This window comes from Polistes fuscatus, unplaced genomic scaffold (genome assembly GCF_010416935.1).
Source record: "Polistes fuscatus isolate 324 unplaced genomic scaffold, CU_Pfus_HIC Scaffold13, whole genome shotgun sequence".
Taxonomy (NCBI): domain Eukaryota; kingdom Metazoa; phylum Arthropoda; class Insecta; order Hymenoptera; family Vespidae; genus Polistes; species Polistes fuscatus.
The window spans coordinates 3,876,618-3,890,953 of NW_025113031.1; the positions used below are offsets into that span (position 1 = coordinate 3,876,618).

Here is a 14,336-nt window from a genome sequence, read left to right on the forward strand (position 1 = left end):
GGGAGAGAGAGATATTTATTCCGCTGCTGAATATTATTATTGTTCTTCGGTAATACCTTGGCAAGAAGAAAATTAATACGTTTTAATTGACCTGGTGTGTTCCTATTCTCGTGTCTACGTTAATCTTTAGAACGACGACGCGTCGTTTCTCGTGTGATCCCGGCCCGTCGGACAGTGTGGCTTCTGTCTCGCGCAGCTACGTTCTCGTGCTTCTTCATCCTCGTCATTTCCATACCTTTCTCTCTCTCCCTCTCTCTTTTTCTCTCACACAATCTCTCTCTCTCTCTCTCACTCACTCACACTTTAACATTCATACGTGCTCTATATTATCCGCTTGTCCAATTGTCCTTTTGTGTAAATCGTGAACCAAACGAGTGTTCTGGCAAACAGTGGAAAAAAAGAGTCATTCTGGTGAAACGAAAAATAGTGAACGATTACCTACCGAAGGATGGGAGCAACTGTAGGTGCGATTAAGTCAATCCGATAAAAGTGAGAGTGCTGCTTGATTAGAAAAATATCGTTGATCGAAATCGTTTCACTTAATCGTGATAGTGAACATAGAAGAGGTATCCGTCAAGACAAGTGAATGAATAAGAAGATGAAGAAGGGAAGGATCGATGGGTCGTTGAAGGCGAGGGTGAATCATCTCTTTGGCAGGAAAAGGCGTGAACGTTCGAAGGATCAGAATCCTCAACGTTCCTGAACGAGAAAGCAAGAAATATGTTGGCGTGGTGATCGAATAAGTGCCTCACGTGCTTTCCGAAAAGAGACTTTAAGATATATAGAGAGAGGAGAGAGAGAGAGAAAAAGATAGAGTAGCCAAAAAGGCAAAGAACAAAGTGGTCGATAGAGGGAAGGAAGATAAATAACAGAGACGCGGAAAAAAAAGAAGAAGAGTTAGAGTCACTCGAAGAGGAATCTCGCGCGACTCGGCACACTCGCCCGTCTCGATGAGATTCGAACAGGAGACAGCGTGCAGGGGTACCCACTGCGCCAGCACTCCGCAACCCTCCGCGCTGCAACAGCGAACACGGCCTGAGGAGTTGGTGGTGGTGGAGGAGGAGGACTCTTCCTCCTTGAAGGACGACATTGTCGTAGGTCAACGGTTAAGACGCAGAGAATTGGAGGCTAACGTGGTCGAGGGTGCGAAGACGGGGCCGAGGGCCGAGGCGGGGGGGCCTGGGATGGCGTACCCCGCGTCAGCGACGGCTCTGAATCAGCACTCGCCGTTCGCAAGCTCGTTGACGAGCTCGCTCGCGAGCTCCCTCGGTGGAGGACCACTCGGTGCTGCCAGCAGCGGAGGAACCGCTGGTCCTCTCGCAGCTGGAGCACTAACCTCCAATAATCCCAACGGCCACATCTCCACGGCCGGGGGACAACATTTGCCAGCACCGGCCGCTCCGAGACCAACGGATTTTAGTGTTTCCTCCTTGTTGACTGCTGCCAACACTCATCCACCCATCCTAGGTGGTTCCTCGTCTCAAGGTAGCGCATCGCCGCCACCCGGGGGACCCGGCAGTCCGGCAGCGGCACCCGAAACTCCGCCACCCTTACCGACCCAAAGGGAATTGTCTCATCCTTCCTCGGCCGTTGCCGCTGCCAGCTACTTCAGTGCCGCTGCACTGGCAGCCGCTAGTTTTTATAATCCGGCGGCTCATCTGCCTCCGACCAGCTCGCCAGGGCCGACGGCTCATCATCTGCAGGGCAAAGCTATACTCACCAGTCCGCATCATCATCCGCATCTTAACCCTCACGGCATCACGCCACCAGGTACTCCTTCGATATCGCTTTTTCCACCGCGATTTTCCGACTAATCCCACCCCTCGTCTACGAAATTTCATTTCCGTTTGTCCCGTTCGAGAGTAATATCGATGAGATACTAATTACAACTCCATCTTTGGATCGGAGAAAATTTCTCCTGCGAAATTGTTCTCTCTGTCGCGAAGAAAAATTCCATGTTCAGTATGTACAGGGCAATGTTCGTTGTAACAATGTAGAGATAAAAAAGTCAAACAGAAGGAGAGAGAGAGAGAGCGCGCGCGCGCTCATGTGTGTGCCGTGCGTGTGTGGGATAAGATCGAGAATGCGGTTGTGACGCTGCGGAAAAAATTCGCTTGCTATACGTCAGCAATACGTTATAACGTCGGCTAAGATAATGCAATCGATGTGGCATATCTCGTGAGTTAAATGAGCTGCCGAATGTTAATACCACGTTGCAACATAATTTTGGATTCCATTGATAAGAATTTAGAGACGGAGTGTTTGCGCTATGATCGTTCTTATAAATCGCCATGCAAAATCTTACGAAACTTTCTTACTTTGGCGTTTGCTCGTTCTCTTTTGGTAGAAAACTTTGAAAGAAAAAAAAGGGACAGGTGTGGCGGATTCGAAGGCTGATAATGTGCTGTTCATCCTGTGTTGTCTTATCTGTCATCTTATTATTACATGCATCCACTTTATCCGCCATGCCTGCTTATTCTTTTCGTTACCTTAAACGATGAATTAATCTCCGACGTTTGCGTTGACACGCGTTGTGGCAAAGGTATTCTATTATATTTTTATCAGCTAACTTTGCGAATATTAAGTTGGACTTTTCAACTTGTTTATCGGTGAAAGTTTTTTGTTTAGGCATATGTAACGGCTAACGAATGCCTTGCGGTCAAAAAAAATTAGTCATCTAATAATTTTCTTAAAGCTACATTATTGTCGAAATATATTATTCTTCATAGAAAATTTCTAATTCATTCTCGTCGTTTAGAAATATGCAATGAAGTCAATCAAATTCATCAAATATTGCTACAATTTATAATAAAATATAGTCTCGATCCTTCAAAATTCTAATCCAATTTTCCAATATGAAAATATCCAACAGGTGATACGTCAAAAATCAGTCGAAAACATAAAAATAATTATACGACACTTTATATTAAAATGTTGAAAATAAATGATATCATATATTTAAAAGAAATCAAATAATAACAATGAGAAGTCACGTATTTAATCGTTTAAATTTCTAATCTGCCGGTAGTAATTCGTAATGGTTGTTGTCGGGGTTAAGATTAAAAATGATTTTCTTCCTAGATATAAATGATTCTTTTGTCAGGACTCATAGATCAACCTGGTGATTTGTTGTTTGTTGTTTCAACTCTTTCCTGTAATTGAAAAAAAATTGTCTTCTAATAAATTAGAAAAATAAAGACGGGTAGACAGACAGACAGAGACAGAGAGAGAGAGAGAGACGGAGATAGAAAAAGGATCTTCTTCCTTTTCTTTTTTTTTCGTCTAGCGTTGGGCTTTCGTCCAAGTGAGCGTAGGTAGTGACGATTAATCTTGCCAAGGGCATGTCCGACGTCTCGGGTATTCGAAATTCGGTGCGTGTAACTTGTGCGTTTCTTTTGCCGCGCTTGGTACGAAGACGTGAGCGCGTTAAACTCGTGTCAGTCGGTTAGATACGACGAATACTTAACAATGAGATCGACTACGAGTCCAACGATCATTTGAACGAAATACAATATTTTAATATTCTTCTAACACGTTTGAACTTTTCTTCAATTTCTACAATTTCTTACTAACTTTCTAATCCGTTTTTAAGCCTATTCCATTTAATGCGATATACTTTAGGCCATCGTCCTTTAAGAGAAACGGATTCTCAATATGTTATTACATTTTATATAAATCGATTATTCGATATAGAAATATTATTTTCATTTATATTTTTGTATTTTTTTTAATTGGAATAAGTAAGAGGAAAAACATTTGTCCCCCAACCCCGCCCCCGCCCCCACAAACACTTTTATTTTATTTCATTTTTGTCCATTTATTTTTCTCGGTCTGAAAATATTTCATCTCTTTCTTGTTAATTACGCTTTGAAGTATACAATTATACAATTTTTATTTGGACACATACGTATGAATATACATGTAATAATATTTATAGTTAGAATCTCAGTTAGAAGTAAAACCATAACGCTTATCTCTCTCTCTCTCTTTCTTTTTTATTCTTTTTTTCGGATTATTTTGTAAAAAAGGATAAATACTGTTTTCAACGCGATGGTAAATTGTCTAAATTAATCTTTTTCTTTTTTTTGAAAGATTTGTATTTAATTCGTTTCCTTAGGAATTATAAAAATGAAGAAACGTTCGTAAATCAATGGAAAGAAAGAATCATAATCGTTGTTAACGTCAAATACTCAACAAAATGTCACTCGTTCGATTATTATTTATTATTCGCGATAAGAAAATACATTATCGTGTAAGAAACGCGTCATTTCTTGTCGTTATCGTTATCGAGTCCTTCAACACCGTTAAAATTATTAATATGCCACGTGTAAAACTAAGTTCCCTAGAACGTATATACACATATGTACATATGAAGAATATATATCGAGGAAAACGGGAGAACGTCGGTACGTTTGATGCTTCGTAAATGCCGAAGGAAATATTTTTCTCCATGGAAAAGTCTCCGCTCACGGAAACTCGTTTGGCAGCCATTTTTCAACCTTTCTCGAATGATAAAAAAAAAGAAGAAGAAGAAAAAAAACGAAGAGAATTCAATTGCGAAATGATCAAATCTGCTTGCTATACTCCCCGTAATTTTTTGTATTTTTTTTACCTCGTTCTAGAAACGTAAACGAACAATTTGTTCAATTTATTCGAATTTTTGTTCAACGTATAAAAGAATATAATTTTCGTTACAATCTCGCGCCATTTTGTTGTTCACATTTGCTTGTCCTATCCGAATCGCAACGCGAATGTTTACTTTTCATCGAAATATTTTTTAATATATTCTCATATTTTGTTATTTCTTTTCGTGAAAATAAAATATTGATAAAACTGTGGTTGTTAGTTTATTTTTAGCAAAAAATAATTGTTAAATAGTTGCTAAGAGGAATATAATCGTATCTTTGTCTCAATTATTTCCAAAAACCATTGGAATTTAACTTGAAAAATCGCGAAAATCATGAAATTTCTTTTCTTTGCAATATTGCGTAAGGTTAAATGCTACTTTTATTTTTTTATCTTAACACTTTCGTTAATATTTTACAACACTTTATATACTTTTCTATAATGAACGAACAAAATGAAGAGAAAATAGTGAGAGAAAAGAATTTCCTTTGATCTGAATTCATCAAAACGTTTTTATTTTCCTCGTTGTTTAACAAATAAAATAAAAAGTGGAAAAAAAAAAGAATTAGATGTATATTTATAAGGAAGTATAAATAAGCGGAAAGTTCGTGTTATTTTATTATAGTATTTCAAAGAAAACGTTCATTTTGTTTCGTTCGAGATTCAAATAATTTTTTAATCTCATACGTGTTAATCTTTTTAATATTATTAATAAAACAATATTTATTAAAAAAGAAAAACAACAAAAAAATAACGCAGCGCTTCCCGCATCTTAAATCATTGCGAAACAAATATTTAATCGAAGTAATTTATTGTTGTTCTCCAAAACAATCGTTAATCTTTAATTTGTTCCAAAATCGAAAGAGCTTTGTTTCTTTGTTTTGAATTTTTTGTTTTTCGTTTTTATCGTCGGCTCGAAAGCGACAAGCTCTCGATTCAAAAGCAGTTTTGTATTTTTTTTCATTTCCTTTTTTGTTTTTTCCCTTCCTTCCCCCACCCCCATGGAGCACAACGGTGGCAAACAAAAACGTGCGATAAAAACACAATTCGCATTGTTAGTGAAATATGTTTAAACAATTTCTACTGCGTCTCTTTTTGGGAAAAAAAAAGTTAAAATACGGAAAAAATATATACACACACACACACATACATATATGTATAGAAACGTGTAACTATAGGTTTATATTTCGATTAAAAATCGAGAAACGTTTTTTTTTTCGAGTCGATATTCGTACGGTTGGTTTTGCAGGGGGTAGACCTTTTAGATGAAAAAATAAACAAACAAAACAAAATTGAAAATAAAAAAAGAAACAAAGAAAAGAAAAAAGAAAAGGAAGGGAAATGTGTACATCGCAGAAAAGGGATAAAAAAAAAAAGGGAAATGATAAAACCGTGTAACAAAAAAAAAAAAAAAAATAAAAAAAGAAACGCGAAATAAAAATGATTACACGATCGACGGACGACAAAACTCGGGCAAAGTGATTTTATTTTTTGCCGTGCTTACGTTGTGCGGTCGGAAAAGTCGATCGATTTGTTCTCGCGTGTCGATTGCTTTCTCTCTCTGTTTCTCTTTCTAACAAAAAAAAAAAAAGAAAATATCTCCCAAAAATAAAAAAAAAGAAGAACAGATAACGAGAAATAAAAAACAAATAAACTTTGTTATTCAACTTGGGGTAGATAAGCGAGATCTAACGTTTCTAATGATCTTCTTTAATTTTAATATATTAAAAAAATAATGAATTATGACAAGTGTTCGTTTTAATTTTCTATTCGTCTTCTTACTCTTATTATTATTATTATTATTAATAATATAAATAAAACGATCCGTTTCCTTGTTACGATCGATATTAATCATTTATTCAAATCTCGTTTAAAAAGTTGTTCAATTAGTACGTTTACCGAGTAGTATAATAAATAGTAATAGTACTTATATCGCATTCATAAATCACATCTCAATTATTCGTAGTTTCATATGAAAATATCGTATACGTACCTTTTATCGTTAAATAATATTAATGCGTTTATTGAAAAAAAAAGAAGAAGAAGAAGAAGAATAAAAAAAAAAATATAAAAAAGAAAGAAGAAAATTAGTTAAAATCACGAAGAGTAAAAACACGTTAGATTAATTAAACGTGATGTGTCAATACTTTCCCCCCCCCTCGTTGCTCTCTTTACCCCGTTCTCTTTACAAACTCGGTGTAGTAATAATGAACGTGAAATAAATGAAAGAGAGAAAAGTTTATATACAAACGTAAATATGCATAATACGTGTGCCCTGGCGCGCGAGTCAAGTGAACGAACGCGAACGCGAATGCGCGAGTGTGTGTAAATATTCGATATATCACAAAAGCTTGATAATTACTGCATTAACTAAAAGAACAAATAAATTGAATTTACATGGGAATGATAAAAGCGATATTAATTCGATGATTAACACGTATCGGTGATCGACACCAATAGAAACAGCAACTGCAACTGCAACTGCAACTGCAACTGCAAACACACAGCTTCCAGCAACGTTAGCGCTACACGTGCAACAGGTTTTAAACATTTTTACGATAAAGAGCGTGCGCTCGCGCGCACCTTTCCATGTAATTAATCGAAATGGAAAGGAAATTCAGGAAGCCGTGGCACGTCGCGAGACATTAAGCGAGTCGTTAGTTAAATATGAGCTATTGCGTTAATCAGACAGAGATAGATAGATATATATTACATCTCTCTTGTAAACGTTCAATTCTAACTTATCCATGTAATAGGTGAATTATCGTTATTGAATCATGATTGAGAAAATTATTACACGATCGGGTACACCGATCTCCTTGGGTACTTACACTTCTTTAATATAAACATTGTACAAATTAATACGCGATCTCTGAAGGTACTCGTTCGATAATCGACATTTTTCATTCGATCCAATCGCGATCGATTATTTTTTTCAAGAATTTTCATTAAAACATTGGGAACGCACTCTACATCCGTTCGACGAAATCGTTCGATATCGATTTGCGCTCGTGTTTCAAAATAATAATAATAATAATAAAGAAAATAAAAAAAAACAAATTCATTCGAATTAATAGATAACACTTTTGAAAAAAACAATTCATTTGGAACGTTCTAATTCTCACTGTTAGAAGAGAATTTCTATCCCTATCTTTATCCACGCAACATCTGTGACGATAACTAAACGTTCTTGATCATACGTCGAATAGGGTAATTGTTAGAGCAGATAGATTGCTCCATTGACCTAAGAGTAGAGGAACGAATACGTCAATTCTATTTTTAAGTTCTCGTCTCTTCTACTTCGTACCAAGAATAGTAGTACACGTTATATCTATAGATCTATAGTTATATTTGCAAACGTTTAGAACGTCCCGAAGGCATTTTCTTTTTAGAGCTCGTAAGATAGACAAATAGAGTGGTAGGAACCCTTAGGTGAGCTGAACGAGGATGAATAAAGAGAAAAGCGGGGTTAAGGGGTAGCAGATGAGAAAGAAAGAAAGAAAGAGGAAAAGGAAAATAAGCTTTCCCGTAAACTTTTCAACTTCTTATTCCTTGTGGTCGGATCAAAGAGGATTCTTTCAACGTGCGAGTACGAGTATGTATATGAGAATAAGAACATGAAGAAATAATACAGGAAAGATCTTCAAGTTTCTCAAGGGGTTGGAAAGAGAAACTAGGGATGATTCGCCTAACAGCTGTCATCATCCATCGCGATCTTTATCTTGAATTCTTCTTTCCGAACTTTCTTTTTCAAGAACATTACCGAGGACAAAATTAATTTTGCAATGAACGATTATCTCATTATTTGAGAAACGTATACTACGCGATGTATACATCATTTTTAGATAAAAGTACTTTTACTGATAATTATTGGAAATGAAATTGATGATGAGCAAGCTCTCGGACAATTTGAAAGAAATTTTTGAAAATACCATTCGTTCGTTTGGATAAAGATCTGGGAGACGAGATTTATGAGAATGAATTTAGGAAAAGATAACGAATTCTAATGTTAAATGAGAGATAATGGATTTGTCGGAAATGATCGTTTGACCGACAGAAGAATATCTGTTGTAAATGGGATCTATAATCGTGGTGGGTTCTTGGGCTTTTTATGAGAATAAATTGAAAGCAAAGAGGCATCGAAATATCTTAGCAAGTTCATCTAATCTATTCGTGTTGGGCGATGGTTATCGTCCTGGGGGTTAATGGATTCGTTTATCGTATTGACGATTGTTTGTATATTTGTTAGGTTTAGGATTGGGTCCGCATACTCCCGAAGAAGCAGCAGTCCTGGCGGCGGCAGCAGCTGCATTACATCATCATCACCAAGGTGGTCCTGGAGGTCCAGCGATGAGGCCTCTGAGGCCACCTTTGCCACCGGGGATGCTGCATACTTCGCCGCATCCCTTGGCACCGCACCACCCCCTGGCCGCTCCTCATCATCCTCTGGTACCACCTCATCATCCAGAGGAAGATGGGGTAGTCGATGATCCTAAAGTCACGCTAGAGGGCAAGGAACTTTGGGAAAAGTTTCATAAACTTGGCACCGAAATGGTCATCACCAAAAGTGGCCGGTAAGTTTTCACATGATCGTCATCGTTTATATATTTTAAGAGTATCCATTTTGTTCTCAATAGGAAAATGTATTTGTACCTTGAAATCTTACTTTAACGTATTAATTGTCGACAATATTTTTCCTCAAAGAAATAGTCTCTTTATCGAGATAGACCGATTAATATCGCAAGCGACATCTTCGTCGTTATCTTCTATATTTCAAATATGTTTTATACAATTTGTATAAACGCGAATTAGAAAATTATTGACAATAGGTAAAGAAAAGGTTAAATGATTTTGATCGTTAAAATATGCCTTACGAGCTTGCTCCATAAATATTAAATGACATTTTCATGATTTCTTGATCGGTACTAAGGAAACGTAAAGGCACCGTTGAACGCTTTACAAGCTGCTGACAAAAGCAAGTGGTTTCTTTCTATAGCCCACTTTTCGTCCTTCGAAGTAAACTTCAGCGATCATGGTTTATACAAACGCGTAGAGCAGCCTATCAGATTCAAGCATAAAAGCAAAGACTGTGGATAGGGTGGTAGAGAGAAATAAAAAAAGAACTAGAGATAGAGAGATAGGCCGGTAAGTAATTTAAAAAGAAATGAAAAGCGCGTTCTTCCGCGACTAGGCTTAGAAGTTAGAACGGGCTTCTAGATAGACAGACACGAGCTGAAAACTATAATAGCTGAGAATAGAGCACGCGCCTGGAAAAGGGTGAGCATATACCTTTACATATTTCATGTGCGACGCGTACAGGTGCGTGTTTTTGCGCTCGCGTTTACATTCACATATATTTCCATCTAGAAACGTACATTTGTATAGAATATACGTGTGTGTATATATTTGTAATTGTGTCGACATATCAATGTTACTCATATTCATTCCTACTTTACGTACTTACACATAACATCTAAGGATTTCCATACACATCCGATGTATATACACACGTAGAAATTCTTCTATACGGTTTTATTTTCCTATTTTTTTTCTTTTTTTTTTTTATTTCTTTTTCACAGCGTGCGTTTCTCTTCAACATTCCTATTATTTAATTGTTTGCGTACACGTTCATGAGCTTGTCTCCTCCCTGTCTCTCTGTGATGCTTTTCACGAGTGCATATATCGGACGGATTTAATCTTTGAACGTTAGTGTCCTGTTGCATGTGTATACGATACTACACAGTACTAATCCTCTCTCTCTCTCTCTCTCTCTCTCTCTCTCTCTCTCGCGTACATTCGATTGCAAACAGGGTGTTCTTCGTCTCTCTTTCTCTTACTGTCTGCACAGGGAGAGAAAGGGAGAGAGAGAGCGCAATGCGAAACTCGCACGTGGATTTCGGCTTTGCTCTCCTAATTTGCGTCATTAGTATCGCGAGAAAGGGAAATCGTGATTTGCCATTGGGGATTCTCTGTCTCTCTCTCTCTCTTTCTCTCACTTGATTTTTCTGTCTATACGTGTTGCGATAAAGGGGTTGCTTCCTGTTAGTCTGGCCGAATAGAAACTCAGCTTTCTCACCCTTGACGTAAATCTAACGAACGACCACGCTGATTAATCATTTCACATTTCTTTCTTTATGAAATTTATTATCTTTTTGTTTCATTGTAATATTACGTATATACATGTTTATGGGAAACAATTATTCGTACGGTTTGCAACGGTTTTCCATGCGTCTTATTTACAAATAATTCTATTTTACGTATTTTGTTCAACGAGTAAATAATAATTAAAAGAAAAAGAATAATTTTAGTTCCTAGCAAGAAGAAGTAATTTTTGAAGTTTCATTTGTTAATAATTATAGATGTGTTGAGGTCGAAAACTTGATGCTTCCTCTCACAGTTATTAGTGTTAATTTTTAAGACGTTAAGTTCGTTCAAATTCGTGCCCGTCACGTTGTTCGTCGCGGACTTTCGCATGATTGCAGTGGATAATCTAGCATAAACTCGGTGGTCTGTAGTTGCACATTAAACGTCGTTCTTACCACCAGGAAAAAAAAAGAGAGAGAGAGAGAAAATGTTGGAGGTCCACGTTTATGTGTGTTACGTTGCCTGTCTACACGTAAGGAAACTTATCGTTAGTCGCTATCATTATAAAACTTGTTCTCTCTCTCTCTCTCTCTCTCTCTTTCTGTATATATATATAGTTTAAAAAATTGAAGAAAAAAAAAATCGATTTTTTTGAACTTTGACGAACTTTCTTAAAATCGTTTAATTATTAAAATTCGTTTAGATTATTGTCTCTCGATCGGTTAAAATATTAGAAAAATATTCATACGAATTTGTATTTGTTGTTTGTTTGTTTGTTTATTTTCGAATATTTTGTTGTAATTCGATTTAACCGTTTATTTTTTCCACGATTCTCATTTAATTGTACGTTATTTAAATTGTTGAATTTTCTTTATTCACATTTTTCAGTTTGAATATATTAAAAATTGATTAGAAAAGACAGTGGTATACAAGTGAAGATGTCAATTGTTCTGTTCCGATGGATTAGAATTAGCAGAGAGACAGAAATAAAATTCTCTTTTTATATTTTCTTGTTTCTATACTTGTCCAATATAGAATGCACCCTGACGCATACGAGACTCCTCCTCTATAGTATATATATATGTATATGTATATATGTATATTCCCTGTCACACACATAGACATCATTGAGGAACATGTGTGTAGGTGCGTTCTCGTGACCTACTGGAAACGTACAAGACGCGTGTACGCATGCAGCAAAGCTCGTTGTCGATCTCGAGGACGCTTCGACTCGAGACTCCTAATAAGTTCTGGGTGCTTCGAAGAAAAGAAATAGAAAAGAAACAAAAAAACAAAAAAAATAGATAAACAAAAAGAGACAAAAAAATCGAACGCGACAATCGACACCGAAAAGAACGTACGAAGCAAGGAAACCTCTTTCTTTCTAACAATTAATAATCGAGTATAGTGATCGAGTATAGTGTTCATACGCTTAACACGTTATTACGCAAGTAATAAAACCATTTACAAAAACATTCCCGATGAATTTCTTACTCATCTAATGATCGATCTTCTGAGACGCTTTAAACGACTAACGTTAACAAGAATTCACACAAATTCCAACGATCTAGTGATATAATTATCATCATTCTTAAATGCATCGTCTATTTTTCATTATAATCGCGAATAATCTCGTCGTTTTATATGTCGCGTTGAAATTTATTAGAACGTAATTAGAAATATGAATCGAGTTTTTTTCCATGAATCGCAATTATGTTCTTTAAACGCAAATACATGCGTACATATATATACCCCTACATATATATACAATAGATAAATCTAAATAATAATAACGTATCAATCTGTTCTCTCCTAAAATTCGCGTTAGAAAAAGTTACGATGTTTCCTGACACACCCTGTATATAATATACATATGTATCTAAACATACTAATCTACGTTTTCTTTCCTTATTTAACCAATTACATATACAATGCATAATATGTAATACATAATGTCGAGGGTGGTGGTGTAGGGTGCAACGAAGAAGAAGAGAAAAATGAGAGAGATAGAGAAAGACAGACCGAGAGCGAGAGAGAGATAGAAAGAGGGTCTTAAGTATAGGGCTGCCTTAACGATGTTTGTTTTATACATTGGCAGCCTCTTCTCGAACCTGTAATCTTTCTAAACGAGATATTACCTGGGCCCGTTGCGAAACAAACCCTTAAGCTTCTCTTTCTCTCTCTCCCTCTCTTCGTTGGGTCGTGTGGTTTGCGGACTTTCGAAGGCCGAAAGAGTGGGGGAAGGAAGAGATAGAAAAGGACGGAAGACTACTCGAAGGGGGGAACTGGGCCTCAAAATTGCCTCCCCTTCCTGCACCCCTCGACCCCTCCTTTGCTACCTGCCCAAATTGCCGGCCATTCAACAGCCTCCGGTCACGCACACGCGAACCCTCGCACACACATACGCGCGCGCGCGCGCGCGCGCGTCATCATCGTCTTAAAAACACACACCCGTAGCTATTTTACTTTCTTCTCTCTTTTCGTTGACGAATTATCGAAGGGCTTAGCGAAACCAGATCAACGCTCGTTCTTTTTTCTCGCCATTTTTTCTCATTTTTCTTTTCTTTTGCAACAAGCAAGCTTCCTACATTGCTTAATTTTTAGTTTAATAGGGATGTTTTAGGATATTTTAGAAGTGCTTTTATCGTAATTTCTTTTTCGTTTTTTTGTTTTTTTTTTTTTTTTTATATACCTCGTTGTTATTATTCGCGTTATTTCTTGTTTCTTGTTTTTTTTTTCTTTTTTTTTCTGTTTAACTCTTCCCCTTTTCTCTCTCTTTTTATTTTTTCCTTTTATTTTTCCTTCTCCTTTTACCTGCATCGAAAATGAATTTTACAATGCGCTCACTCTTCCCGTCGACGAAACAACGAGATAGCAATTATTTCTCTTGTAATTAATCCCCAATTAATTTATCAGAGCGATAAATAAACGTTCATGACCATTTATAGAAGTTGTGAATAAAAGAAGAATGCGAATATACCTGTTGGGTGTTACAAGCATTGTTAAGAGAACAGGTAACGCTTAACCCGATTGCGAGCAATTAAACGGTCCGTTCGGTATCGTAATTAAATCCTGCTTGTTGTCTTGCACATCTTTTTTTTTCCTTTCCCATATATCGAAAAGAAAGAAAGAAAAATAAAAAAAAATACAAGCAAATCGATAATTAAATAAGTAAATAAAAATCGAACAATTGGGAGACTTATATTTATTGGGTCAATATTTCTAAATATATTCCATGTATTATGTGTATATGTATATATATGTGTGTGTGTGTGTGTGTGTGTTAAATATTTATTCCTAGTCTCGTTACATTTCTTTCTAATATTTCTTTTTCATAAGTATGACAAATAAAAGAAGATCGGTTTAAACACCCTCGAGTTTAAAAGTGTGATTTAATTTCTCAGTGATTTTGAAATCAAATATAAGCCCTCAACAATTTCGAGGGCAAACAAACCATAAAAATGCCGTAGTAGGAAAGAGGGCGCGAGCCACACGAATCTTATATAATAGGCTTAACGAAATTTATCTTTGTCATCGTTAACATCTCTTCCTGACCCTTCTTCTTCTTCTTCATCTTCATCTTCATCTTGTTCGCATTATTTATCGTCCTAGTCTCTTCAAACGTT

General features: G+C 36.5%; 1 protein-coding gene across 7 annotated transcripts in view; it reads left to right on the plus strand.

Annotated features, from left to right (window-relative positions):
- Positions 1-303: 303 nt before the first annotated feature.
- The window catches only part of LOC122513973 (optomotor-blind protein-like), a 93,052-nt gene continuing 79,019 nt past the window's right edge, over positions 304-14,336 (plus strand). For all 7 annotated transcript variants that reach the window (XM_043630535.1, XM_043630537.1, XM_043630538.1 and 4 more), the window contains exons 1-2: positions 304-1,770; positions 8,876-9,200. In XM_043630535.1, coding sequence (XP_043486470.1) covers positions 951-1,770; positions 8,876-9,200 — 1,145 coding nt within the window. In that variant the 5' untranslated portion in view covers positions 304-950. The remainder of the gene's footprint in view (positions 1,771-8,875; positions 9,201-14,336) is intronic.